Genomic DNA, 13616 nt, shown 5'->3' on the forward strand with positions numbered 1-13616 from the left:
GGAAAAGGAGCCCTGACTGGTTTGGCTCAGTGGATAGAGCATCAGCCTGCGGACTGAAAGGTCCCAGGTTCGATTCCAGTCAAGGGCATGTACCTTGGTTGCGGGCACATCCCCAGTAGCGGGTCTGCAGGAGGCAGCTGGTCGATGTTTCTCTCTCATCGATGTTTCTAACTCTCTATCCCTCTCCCTTCCTCTCTGTAAAAGATCAATAAAATATATTTTTTAAAAAAATAAGGAAAAGGAAAGCTGTATGTTCTGAAATGTGCTAAACTTTAAGAAAAGTTTCAAGAAGTTTAAAAAAAGAGTAAGAAAAAATAATATACTCTGATAGCCACATTCTCTGAAAGACACTCTACTAGAAAACAAAATTGTTGGCAATATCTGAAAAAATTAGTGGTTTCACTGGTAGGCACCAAGAAAAAGGTATACGAGCAGATAACTAAGTAGGAATACAGAGGATAGGCCAAAAACCTGCCCACAAATGCCCTTTCTTCTGCTCCTGTCTGTCTACACAGATCCTTCCATGTCCAGCTCACCCCTTCTCCACAAAGCCTCCTTCTATCCCAACTCATACTGACCACTCCCCTCTTCTGCTCTCTGTGTACTAGGTACTTGGCAATTATTTGTGGTCTTTGTCTTCCTAATTCAACTCTAGGCCCAAGTCACACATATCTTAATGTCCCCAGAGTACCAATAAATAGTGCCTCCTGCAGAGTAGATAATAAATATGTGCTAATTGAGACAAAGAAGTCAACTAGAAATCAGTGTTTTAGAGAAAGGGGGGAATAAGGCAAGTATAAAGAATACAAAATCTGAGCATATGTTGTAAGTTGTATTAATACTCAAATCAATTCGAAGCAATTCTGTAACAAGCAGAATCAATAGACAGAGTACCTGACATTGCAAAAATAGCACTGTACCTGCAGAAGACTTTCTATGGCATGAAAGCCTCGAATTAAATTCAGAGCTCCACATAAAAGACTAAGGATAAATGCCACAATCCCTGACAGAGTTGCTGGTTCCAATCGCTGGTGAGCTGGAAAAGAAAAGAAATGGTCAGAAATGAACATCAATATCTCATGTCAATACTAAACTTATGTAAAATAAGATTCATTGCTCAATTTACATGATCAAATATAGATTAATCTTCATTAAAGTATCTAATGCTATATCTTAGTAATTAGCTATTTTTAAAAAATGTCTAACAACGTGACGGCTTCATTCCCCTGAACTCAAGTTAAATTAACTTATATTTCTCTACATTTTTAATGAAGACATCTCACTTGCATTTGGGATATATGTTGCTAAGGAGTGCACACATCTGGCAGTAAATCAGATAGAAAAAAACCTTTCTGCCTAAATATGTCTACCATTCACAAGCAGTTGCAAAGATTTGCAAAGGTGATTTTACTTAGAAATTCATTGCATACTTTATACTCTTCCTGAAAATTCTAGGAAACATTTTAAAGAACAAACATAGCTTGCTTTTAAGCAAAGCTCTCCCTTATTTGGGTTCGAGGGCTATAAATACCAGAGGAATGCTCAGATAGATGGTCGATCCTCGAACAACACGAATTTGAACTGCATGGGTCGACTTACACATGAATTCTTTTGCAATAAATAATACAGTACTTCAAATGTATTTTCTCTTCCTTTTGATTGTCTCAATAACATTTTTTTCTGTAACTTACTTTATTGTAAGAATACAGAAAACATACAAAATATGTGTTAATCGACTGTTTATGTTATTGGTAAGGTTTTCAGTCAACAGCAGACTACTGGTTAAGTTCTGGGGGAGTCAAAAGTTATACAGATTTTTGACTGCACAGGGGTTGGCACCCCATGTTGTTCAAGGGTCAACTGCAACCACCAATCTGAACTCCACAATAAAATGGAGTCTAAGAGCTATGAAGTTCCTGGTCTCTGAAGACCACTTGAAAATACAAATGATAGAACATCAGTTGAAGAAGTGACTAGTTTATCTTTATAAACACATTTCCTTATCTGTCAGGACTTCAGCAGTGTGAAACATTTAGTTATACAATAGCTTCCCCCTTCATCATCATCTTGCGCTGAACAGAATTAACAGAGTCTAAATGAAAACACAAAACTAAATACAAAATCATATAGACCTCAAATAGGAAACGGATGGAAAGAGAAGACAATAGAATTACATTTAGATCATTTTATTTAAATCACTGAAGTGTAAAAGCCCTAACAAAGAAGTTAATGAGGTGGAACATTGATATAAGGAAGGGCTTAAATCTTTGCAACTTATATTCAGCCATTTCAGTAGAAAAGCTTCCTAAACAGTTCATAAAAACACAAATCCACATATCACAAGGAAGTATTTATTCCTTAAGTGCAGCAGAAAATGCCAATATGGGATAACATTTTCTTAATTTTTTTCTGTACCCAAGCATACTGCTTGGTCTCTCAATCAATTTCCTTGAGATTTTGATATGAAAACAAAAAATTAAATGCCTTTGTAAAGTACTGATACCAAGTTTTATCAGTAGAGAAAAAATTCTCACAATTTAAAAATCTATCCAACTGGCCTACCATCTACCAATTAGTCATGTTTTGCATCTCTCTCCCATCCCTCCCCATGGCCCTTCTCAGTAATAAGGGAGAACTGGCCTCTAATAAAAAAAGGAAATCCTCAATATGGGCCTCAAGCATAAAGCCACCTGATAACTGACTAAATGATATAAATCACACTTCTGAAGTATACAAAACAAGTTTACCTTATAAAAAACCCCAAATAATATTCTGTATTATAACTTAACCCTCAGCTTTTTATGGTCAAGTAAGGCATGGCCATTATTGAACTGGAAAGTATCATTTTAATGTGTTAATCAATATTTATTTAAGAAACAGATATCTATATAAATTAAGTATTTTTAAGTTTCTAACACTTGCCTCTAACACTTATTTTTAAGTTTCTAACATTTGTCTCCTGGAGCACTCTATATAATGGTAGTATATTATGTATAAATTAATTTTTTCAAAATGACCAGAAATATTTTTAAAGGCATGAAAGCAAATGACAAACCTCCTTTAGCAAGGAAAAGGCATGCATTATGCTGAAAGACAGGCTGGAGCTATGCCAAATCACTGTGGGAAAGAAATTCTCAAGCAGAGATTCCCTCCCATACTACCCACTTCCCAAGAGGAGTGGGAATGGTTATCCAGAAAAAACTCCATCTGCATATAATATGAGGGTGACATTTCTTAAGGAAAATTCCTCAGTTTTAACAAACTGAATGAGATATTTCATCATATTTTAATGTATTATATTTTTATGATTTTTTTGGTTGTTTCAGTAAACAGAGTTTAGATGCATTATTATTCACAAATGCTTACTTCACAGTTCAATCTGGCACCATGATAGTCATCATTAGGAAGAGTGGATTTGGAACAATAACAAATGAGAGATAACATTAAAAAAAAATTGCTGAATGCAAAGCACTGTGACTTGGTCAGTTTTTGTTCTGGTTTGTTTTTGCTAATATTGTCTTCTGCTACGATGTCTCTTTGGCCCAATAGTGCATTTTCATGACAAAATTATTTTTTTCTCAAAATATAACAAGGATTAATAGTTTACAGAAGTTCCTAAAGAAGTATGGGTAGACCAGCTGGTGTGGCTCAGTGTTTGAGCACTGACCCAAGAGGTCCCTGGTTGGATTCCCAGTCAGGACACATGCCAGGGTTGTGGGCTCAATCTTCAGTAGGAGGCGTGCAGGAGGCAGCCAATTGATGATGTTTCTCTCTCATCGATGTTTCCATCTCTCTATTCCTCCCCCTTCCTCTCTCTCTCTCAAAATCAATAAAAACTTTTTTCTTAAAGAGATAAAAAAAAGTCCCTTGGAACCAAAGGGCTATTGGTTATACTGGATTAACGTATTTTATTCAGCACCTTTTGGCACAATTCTGCATAAGATGCTGTGTGTTAGAAGGTATGAGAATGAATATACAACCTGCCCTCACAGTACTTCTCATGTTTTAAAGGGAAGTGGACAGATAAGCATATGAAAAATAATAAGAATTCTCAACTAAAAGGGTTACAGAATTATGAAGAGGAAAGATAATTAGGGGGAAGGTGGTGGTAACACAGAAGTGGTAGAGAACCAGTGAAGATCTCTGAAGATGGATAAAATTTAAACAGGTACAAATGAGAAGAACTGCAGTCCATGCAGAGAAAAGAACATGAACATAGCGATGGAAATGAGAGAAGCAAATAATAACAGCATCCGCTGCTGCTGCTGTTGCTAACAGTGGCTGCTCTCAGAGTGTCAGGCAAGTTGTCAGGCACCAAGCACTTTATACATACAATCTCATTTCATTCTTCCAAGAACTCAATGAACTAGGCACTATAATTATCCTGCACTAAGAGAACAAAGCAATCCTAAATATTTGTGCACCACTTAATAACAAACTTTAAAATACACTAAAAATTAGAGACCTAACAGGAGAAAAATATGCATTTACAAATATAGTCAGAGATTTCAACACCCCTTTCTCAATAATTGATAGTAGACAAAAAAACATCAAGGATATAAAAGACTTAACGAATATCAACCAACTTGATCTAAATGACATTTATAGAGCACTCCACCCAACAACAGAATACATGTTCTTTTCAAATGAACACAGAAAATGACTAAGGATAGATCATATTCTGGGGGAATAAAACAAATCTCAATAAATGTAAAATAATTAAAATTATACATAAGTTGGTATCTGGCTACAATGGAATTAAACTAGAAAACAATAACAGAAAGATATTTGGAAAACCTCTACATATTTAAAACTATTAAAATAAAATAAAGGTAGACTTTTTTTTAAATAACCCATGGATCACAAAAGATATCAAAAGTAAAATTTAAAATCATTTTGAACAAAAGGAGAGTGAAAATACAATATACTAAAACTTATGAAATGTAGCTAAACCAATATTTTTATTTTATTTTTTTTCATTAATCATCACCCAAGAATATTTTCCCATTGATTTTTAGAGAGAGTGGAAGGGGTGGGGGGGAGACAGAGAAAGAGAAAGATCGATGTGAGAGAGACACATCAATTGGTTTCCTCCCAACCGGGCCCTGACTGGGGCCAGGATAGAGACAGCAACTAAAGTACATACCCTTGACTGGAATCGAACCCAGGACCTTTCAGTTCTACCCACTGAGAAAACTGGCTAGGGGCTAAAGCAGAAATGAAAAGGGAGATAAATAGTACTAAATGTCTGGATTAGAAGAGAAGTTCTCAAATAAATGACTTCAAGAATCTATAAAAAGAAGAGCAAATTAAACCCTAAGTAAGCAGACCATAGGAAGTAATAAAGATCAGAACATAAATCAATGAAATAGGAAATAAAATAAAAAAACAATAAAAAGATCAATGAAAGGAAAAGCTGGTTCTTTAAGAAAATCAATAAAAATTATAAATTCCAATAAGACTGATCAGAAGAAAATGCAAAAGACAAAAATTATCAGTATAAAAAATGAGAATGGCAACATCACAATAATTATACAAATATTAAAGGGATATGAGAATATTAACTTTATGCTAATGAAATGGAAAAATTCCTTAGATTCCTTAAAAGAAACCAACTACTAAAACTCACTCATGAAGAAACAGGTAACTTGAATAACCCTACTTCCATCAAAGAAACTGATTTGTAGTAAAACAACAACAACAAAAACCTTCCCACAAAGAAAACTAGAGGCTTGAAAGCCTTCACTGTACTAAACATTTAAAGAAGAAGAAACAGCCCCTGGCCAGGTGGCTCAGTTGGTTGGAGCATTGTCCTGTACACCAAGGAGTTGTGGGTTCAATTCCCTGTCAGGGCACATCCCTAGGTTGTGGGTTCGATTCCCAGACAGGTGTGTGTGGGAGGCAACCAATTGATGTTTCTCTCTCTCATCAATGTTTCTTTCTCTCTCCCCCCCCATTCCTTTCTCTCAAAAAATCAATAAAAGCATATCGAGTAAAAAAAAAAAGGGAGAAAGAAAATTCTATAGAAACATTCCCAAACATTGAAAAAGAGGTAATACCTCTCAATTTATTCTATGAGGCCAGCTTTATCCTGAGAGCAAAACTAGTAAAAAACATTAGAAAAAAGGAAAACTACAAATCAATTCCCTCATAAACACAGATACAAAATATCTTAACAAAATTTTAGTAAATTGGGTCTCACAATATATAAAAAGGATAATCCATCATGACCAAGTGGGTTTTATCACAGAAGTGCTAGGTTGGTTTAATATTTGAAAGCAAAGTAATTCACCACATACAGCTTTTAAAAAGAAAAATCACATAATCATCTCAATAAGTGTAGACAAAGCATTGGGCAGAATATATCTTACATTCCTGATAAAAACTGCTCATCAATCTGGGAATATAAGGACATTTTCTCAAAAAAGCATCTACATAAACCCCAAGTTTACATCATCGTTAACTGGAATACTGAATGCTTTCCCTGCTAAGATCAGAATCAGGAACAACACAAGGATATCTAATCTTGCCAATTCATTCTTTCAGGATATTTTTGTTAAGCACAGAATTCTGCATTTGCAGTTATTTCTTTTATCCTTTAGAGGATATGACTAAGTTGTCCTCTGGCTTCCATGGTTTTAATGAGAAGGGAGAAAAGAGAGGAAACAGGGGGCAAGAAAGATTAATTCTGATGGTTTGCGTTCATGCAATTTAATCTCTTCACATGCCTGGTTATTTATGATTGTGTTTGCCAAAGATTCTATTTTCAAAATCTTGTTGTAACTATAATTTGAAGCTTATGAGGCTACTTTTTCCAGAACTGTTTGCTTCTGCCAGGATCTTTGGAGAACAGCACTGTGGAATCAGCTCAATCCAATTTTAGAGACCAATATGACTCAAAACTAAGGGCAGTCCCGACAAAAGCCTGTCAGCTGCACAGTCCTATCTACCCACGTTCCTAACGTATAGACATCCACGCTAAACCACAGTTGGGAGCAGGGGGAGAGGCTGCTCATGAGATTCACCACCTGCCCTAATCCCAGTCTCCTAGTCTTGAGGCTGTCAGCTGTTCGCTCCAGAATTGATATAAGCCCCAAAGGAAAAAGTTGCTCCAAACACTGGGCTCATCTCCCAGGGCCTCTATCTTCCTCAGTTTCTTAGTTATCAGTAATTCTTAGTTATCAGTTATCTTGTATATCCAAAGACTTTAGGAAGATTCTATTTTAGATTAACTTCTACAATAGACCTATACATTCTATAGAATATATACATTCCACTCAGCATTTCTACATGTATTTAGTGGGATTGTTGGTCTGAATTAACTACTCCATCACTGCTCTAAGTGGAAATCTTCTAAGTACTAGTAATAATCCCTTGTTTATTAGTGATTTTAAAGATTGAAAATTAATCCACATATAAGTCACCCTTTAAAGTGTATAATTCAGAAATTTTCAGTATATTCACAGTTTTGAACCATCACAATGATCTAATTTCACATTTTCATCACCCCCCAAGGAAATCTCATAACCATCAGTATAGTCACTGCCTATTTCCCCTCCACCACTCCAGCTTCCTATCAATCACCAATCTATTTTCTACATCTCTGGATATGCCTATTCTGGACACTTTGTATAAATGAAATTTTAAATGTGTCCTTTTATATCTGGCTTCTTTTACATAGCACAATGTTCTTGTGTGTGTGTTTTATTTATTGTTTAAGGTATTACAAATAGTAGTACATATGTCTCCTTTTTTTTCCCCATTGACCTCCCCCCGGCCTCCCTACCCTCCGGTACTTGTCCTCCCTGCACCCCCAGTGTCTTGCGTCTATTGATTGTGCTTAAATGCATGCATACAAGCCCTTCAGTTGATCTCTTACCCGCCCCCCAACCCTCTCTTACCTTCTCCCTGTAGTTTGACAGTCTGGTCGATGCTTCTTTGCCTCTATCTATTTTTGTTCAACAGTTTATAATGTTCTTTATATTCCATAAATGAGTGAGATTATGTGGTATTTATCTTTCACTGACTGGCTTATTTCACTTAGCATAGTGCTCTCCAGTTCCATCCACGTTGTTGCAAATGGTAAGAATTCCTTTTTTTTTTTTTTTTTTACAGCAGCATAGTATTGTACCATGTATCAATATTTTGTTCCTTTTTTATTGCTTAATAATATTCTATTGCATAGATACACTACTGTTTGTTCATCAGTCAATGGACATTTGGACTGTTTCCACTTTCAGTTGTTATGAATAATGCTATGAACACGCATGTACACATTTTCATTTACACATACATTTTTAATTCTCTGGATTATGCACTTAGGGGAATTGCTGGATCCTATATAACTATGTTTACCTTTTTGAGGAACTTCCATACTATTTTCCAAAGCAGGTGCATTATTTTACACCACCACAGCAATATATAAGGGTTCTCATTTCTCCACATCCTTGCTAACACTTGTTATTGTCTGTTTTATTTTTATTATAGCAATCCTAATGATTGTAAAGTAGTATCTCCTTATTGTTTTGCATTTCACTAGTGACTAATAATGTTGAGTACCTTTTTATGTGCTAATTAGCCAGTTGCATGTTTTCTTTGTACAAATATCTTTTCAAATCTTTTCCCCATTTTTTAAAATTGGATTGTCTTTTTATTGTTGAGTGGTAACATATTCTGGATCCAAGTTCCTTAGAAGATACATGATTTGCCAATATTTTCTATGTCTGTGGATTGTCACAATTTTCAATTTCTTGATAGTAACTTTTGAAAAACAAGGATTTTTAATTTTGATGAATTCCACTTTACCTATTTTTACTTTTTTCACTGTGCTTTTGGTGTCAAATCTAAAAAATCATTGCCTAATACAAAGTCACACCTTTGTATTTCCGCTAATATTTACACCTTTGTTTTCTTCTAAGAATTTTATAGTTTCAGCTGTTAAACTTAGGTCTTTGATCCATTTTGAGTTAGTTTTTAGATACTTTGTAAAGTGGGAATCCAACTTCATTCTTTTATATAGAAGTATCCATTGTCCCAGCATGATTTCTTGAAAGACTAGTCTTTCACTATTGTCATGGTGCCCTTGTTAAAAAATGAATTTACCGCCCTAACTGGTTTGGCTCAGTGGATACAGCATCGGCCTGTGGACTGAAGGGTCCCTGGTTTGATTCCGGTCAAGGGCATGTACCTTGGTTGTGGGCACATCCCCAACAGGGTGTGTGCAGGAGGCAGCTGTTCAATGTTTCTCACTCATTGATGTTTCTAACTCTGTCCCGCTCCCTTCCTCTCTGTAAAAAATCAATAAAATATATTTTTTAAAAAATGAATTTACCATAATGCAAAGGTTTGTTTCTGTACTCTCCATTCTTTACTGTTGATCTACATGTCCTTCCTTAAACCAGACCTTATAGTCAAAAGAATCAGCTTTTGGTTTGTTTTTTCTCCATTTTTTTTCTATTTTCCATTTCATTTTCACATATTTCTGCTCTAATCTTTATTATTTCCTTTCTTCTTGCTTTAGGTTTAATTTGCTTTTATTTCCCGTGTCTGTTCCTGTGAATTCAAATGACCACCTGGAGTACTTCCTTTGCCCAATGCAGCTTTACTTCCATCCACCACCTTTGTGCTATTATTAAAAATATATATTTCATTTCTACATATCAGAGACCCAACAATACATTATATACATTATCTTATACAATTGCTTTTAAAAAGAAAAATGTACGCTTACTATCTTTTATAATTACCTTTACCATTGCTCTTTGATATTGTGTGTGTGTGTGTGTGTGTGTGTATAAATTCAAATTACTGTCTATGTCACTTGCTTTCAACCTGAAGAACTTCCCTTTAGTATTCCTTGTAGTTGAGTCTGCCAGCAACAAATTCTCTCATCCTCTATTTATCTGCAAATGTCTTTATTTCACCTTCAGTTTTGAAACATAAGGATTCTTGGTTGACAGGTTTTCCCCCCTTCTTTGAGTATTTTGAACATGTTCTCCCACTATCTTTAGATCTCCACTATTTCTGTTGAGAGAAGTCACTTGTTAATCTTTTGAGGTTCTCTTGTAAGTGGTGAGTTGTTTTCCTCTTGCTGCTTTCAAGGTTTTCTCCTTATTTTTTTCTTTCAACATTTTCAACTGTTTATAGGTGTCTTGCATATATCCTATTTGGAATTAAATGAGCTTCCTAGAAAAGTACTTTTTTTTTTAGTAAATTAGGGAACTTTTCAGCCATTATTTCTTCAAATGCTCTGCTTCTTTCTCTTCTCTTCTTCTGGTTCTCCCATCATGCATATGTTGGTGTGCTTAATAGTATCCCATATTTTTCTGAGGTTCTGTTTTTCATTCTTTTTTCTCCTGTTCTTTGGATTACATAACCTCTATTGATCTATCTTCAAGTATACTAACCTTTCTTTGCCATTTCAAATCTTCTATTGAACCCTACTAGTCAATTTTTCGTTTTAGTTGTATTTTTCAATTCCAGAATTTCCATTTGGTTCTTTTTCCTTTATAATTTCTATCTGTTTATATTATCTACTGGATGAAACCTCATTGTCATATCTTCCTGTTTGTTCTTTTAGGATATGATTTTATTGATTTCAGAGAAGGGAAAGTGAGAGAAACACTGATGTGAGAGAAAATCATCTATCAGTTGCTCCTCATACACATGTCAACTGAGGATCGAACCGGCAACCTATGCATGTGCAGGAATCCAACCTGCAACTAGGAATCCAACCTGCAACCTTTCAGTGTATGGGACGCTCCAACCAACTGAGCCACACCGGCGAGGGCACTTCCTTACTTTTTAAATTACAACTTCATTTAGTTCTTTGAAAATAATTATAATGACTACTTGGACATCTTTGTTAAATCTGACATCTGGTCACTGCCATAGGCAGCTTCTATTGCCTGCTTCCCCTCATCCCCCCCACCCCCCAACACACACACACACACACACACACACACAGTATACGTATTATATTTTCCCTCTGCATGTCCTGTGACTTTTTGTTGGACATTTTAGATAACACACTATAACAACTCTGGGTCTTCATCCACCTCCTCTCCCCCTGGGCTTGTTATTGTTATTTGTGTGCTTACTTGTTTCTCGACTGGCTAGATTATTTTAATGAAATCTGTTTCCCTTTTCTCCCATAATTTGTATTCAACCAAATATGAATTATTGTGTTCAGTCCTGAACGGCACATTTGAAGAATACTAACAAATAAAAGCTTCCAGGATAGGGAGGGTTTCAAAATGTCATAGACAAAAAGGCTAAGGGAATTGAGGAGAGGTCACAGAGCTTTGACAAATAGATAAACATTATAGCAAACAGACTTTAGCTCAAATATAAGGAAGAATTTTTTTTAAATAAGCAATTCAACTATGGCATATGCTACCTTATAAAATAATGATGCTTCCATTTTTAAGCAGAAGTTTTCAAACTGTCACAACTATAAGTCCTTGTTTGGGAGGGGAGGTGTGAGTAGATGATCACATTTTCTGTGACTGTCAAAAACCCTGGCCTTGAATATATGTAGCCATTTTGATATAAAGCAGAGTACTTTACATGCCTCTAAACATACACTACTATTATAAATAAACTATTCACTTCCAGAAACATTTGCTTATAAAGAAACCTTCTTAAATGTTTCCCTACTACACAGTTCCTTTGAAACTGCTATTTAAAAGTATTTTCCTGATTAGTCACATATCTAGATTACTACATAAGCCACTGAGAAAGGATTACTTTGAACTTCTACATTCTCTCAAGTACTTGCTTTAAAATACTAAAATAAAAATAGTTCATTTTTGAGAGTTGCTCAGTTTTTAAAATAAAATAATTGAGATCCAGCACTCACCAGAAGAAATCTTACCAGCACCTTTATAGTCAATAGAAAATGCAGATGTGACTCCATTGGCTGACCCCAGTTCGCACAAGGAAATTTGATAAGGGGGTCTCAGCTTGATTTCGGTCTGCATGTCAGATAGATTTATCTTTGTTGAAAGAGACCTGGGATTATTATATCGCTGCTTGGTCCTCTGAATGAAGTTATCTATGTAAAATAAAAAATAAATGTCCTTGCAGTCATTTGTTAATTAAATAATTTGAGAGTGTGAGGTTTATGGGTAGTAAATTTTGCAGATAAACTGTTTAATTTGTTATCCAAAACTGTTGAATTGTCATGAAGTGTTCTAATATTTATGTTTCATGGTTAATATATCATGGAGTTATCAGTTGCTCACTCTAGAAATGATACCACGTAGGAATTAATAATTGTAAGTAAACTAATGATTTAACACTATCTGACTGAGAATATTTCTACTAGTATATCCACTTCAATGAATTACTTTGAACTTCTACAACAAAACAAAAAAATAATAGCTTTAATTTTTAAATCAAAATCTTAATTTTTATAGGGATTCATATCTCATAAAATAGTAAGTCTGTATTTATCATTTGTAATTCCATAAGAACATACACTGTAAATTGCATGTTCTTATAAACCTGTTTTCTTATTTATTGCTTACACCATTAGAATGCATATTTTAAAAAAAAATTTAATAAAAGACAATTCCTAAATATCTTCCAAGATATCTCCTAAATCAGCGGTTGCAAACCAGTGGTCCGTGAGGTTCGAAAGGTTGGCGACCACTGTCCTAAATAATATTCCAATTTTATTTTCACAATTTGTAACTTGGTTTCACTATTTTTTTCCCTTGTACATCTGGAGTCGAAAAAATTAATGCCCACAGGCCAAATCTAGTGTGCTGACCATTTTTGTAAATAAAGTTTTATTAGAATATAACTGCATTCATCCATTTCTACATTGCCTATGGCTGCTTTCCAGCTATAATGGCAGGGCTGAGTAGTTGTGACAGAGATCTTATGGTGCTTAAAGCCTAAAATAATTACTATACGGTCCTTTGCAGCAAATGTTTGCAAACCTCTGTTCTATATTAAGCACACTATAAAAGATTATCACACAAACACAAAATTCTGAATCTCTGGCTTATAAATTTCTCATTCAGAACCTATCCTCTGGGATTAATTCTTTATGCCAATAATCAAAATTACCTCCATAGCTCATACTCAATTTTTTCTAATATGAAGACATTGTCATAATTTATAGTCCATTTGTTAAATTATTCTATCAAAAGCAGAATATTTTGAGTTTTCCCTCTCCCCCATTTCTCCCCCCAGTGAAGATAAAAAATCCCTTATGACTGGCTGGAGACAGGATAATGAAAAGGAAAAAAAATCAAGCCCTTACCAAATTCAATGAAACAGTATGGCCTGACAGCAGTGTTGGTCTTCGACATGTTATAAGTAGTAATGAATTCCTTCTGAAGCTCATCCAGGAAAGAGAAGGCCAAAACATTTGGGTAATTTTCAGTGCACAACATCATGTAGCTCACTCCCAGAGAGCTAATAAAACTAGAGTATAAAAAACATCGGTTTAAAACTTTCAAAGTAAATTAAGGTAATTCGTTGCTTTACAAGACTGATTCTATTACAACATAAACTGCTGCTACAAGTGGCAATGAAGATATTAACATTATACATTCTAGCAAAAAAAATTAAAGAAACTAAATACTATTTTTAGTTGTGGTTTA

General features: G+C 34.8%; 1 protein-coding gene across 2 annotated transcripts in view; it reads right to left on the minus strand.

Moving 5' to 3' along the window:
* SEC22A (SEC22 homolog A, vesicle trafficking protein) overlaps window positions 1–13616 on the minus strand; it is a gene marked incomplete at its 5' end in the record, with an annotated part of 48322 nt that overhangs the window by 18964 nt on the left and 15742 nt on the right. The window contains 3 exons of one of the 2 annotated variants that reach the window (XM_081085432.1): window positions 921–1036; window positions 11861–12055; window positions 13274–13437. In XM_081085432.1, coding sequence (XP_080941558.1) covers window positions 921–1036; window positions 11861–12055; window positions 13274–13437 — 475 coding nt within the window. Of the gene's footprint in view, window positions 1–915; window positions 1037–11860; window positions 12056–13273; window positions 13438–13616 lie in introns of both variants that reach the window. The other variant, XM_081085433.1, reaches the window with a different exon arrangement.

Source organism: Myotis nattereri (genome assembly GCF_964212035.1).
Source record: "Myotis nattereri genome assembly, chromosome: 3".
NCBI lineage: Eukaryota > Metazoa > Chordata > Mammalia > Chiroptera > Vespertilionidae > Myotis > Myotis nattereri.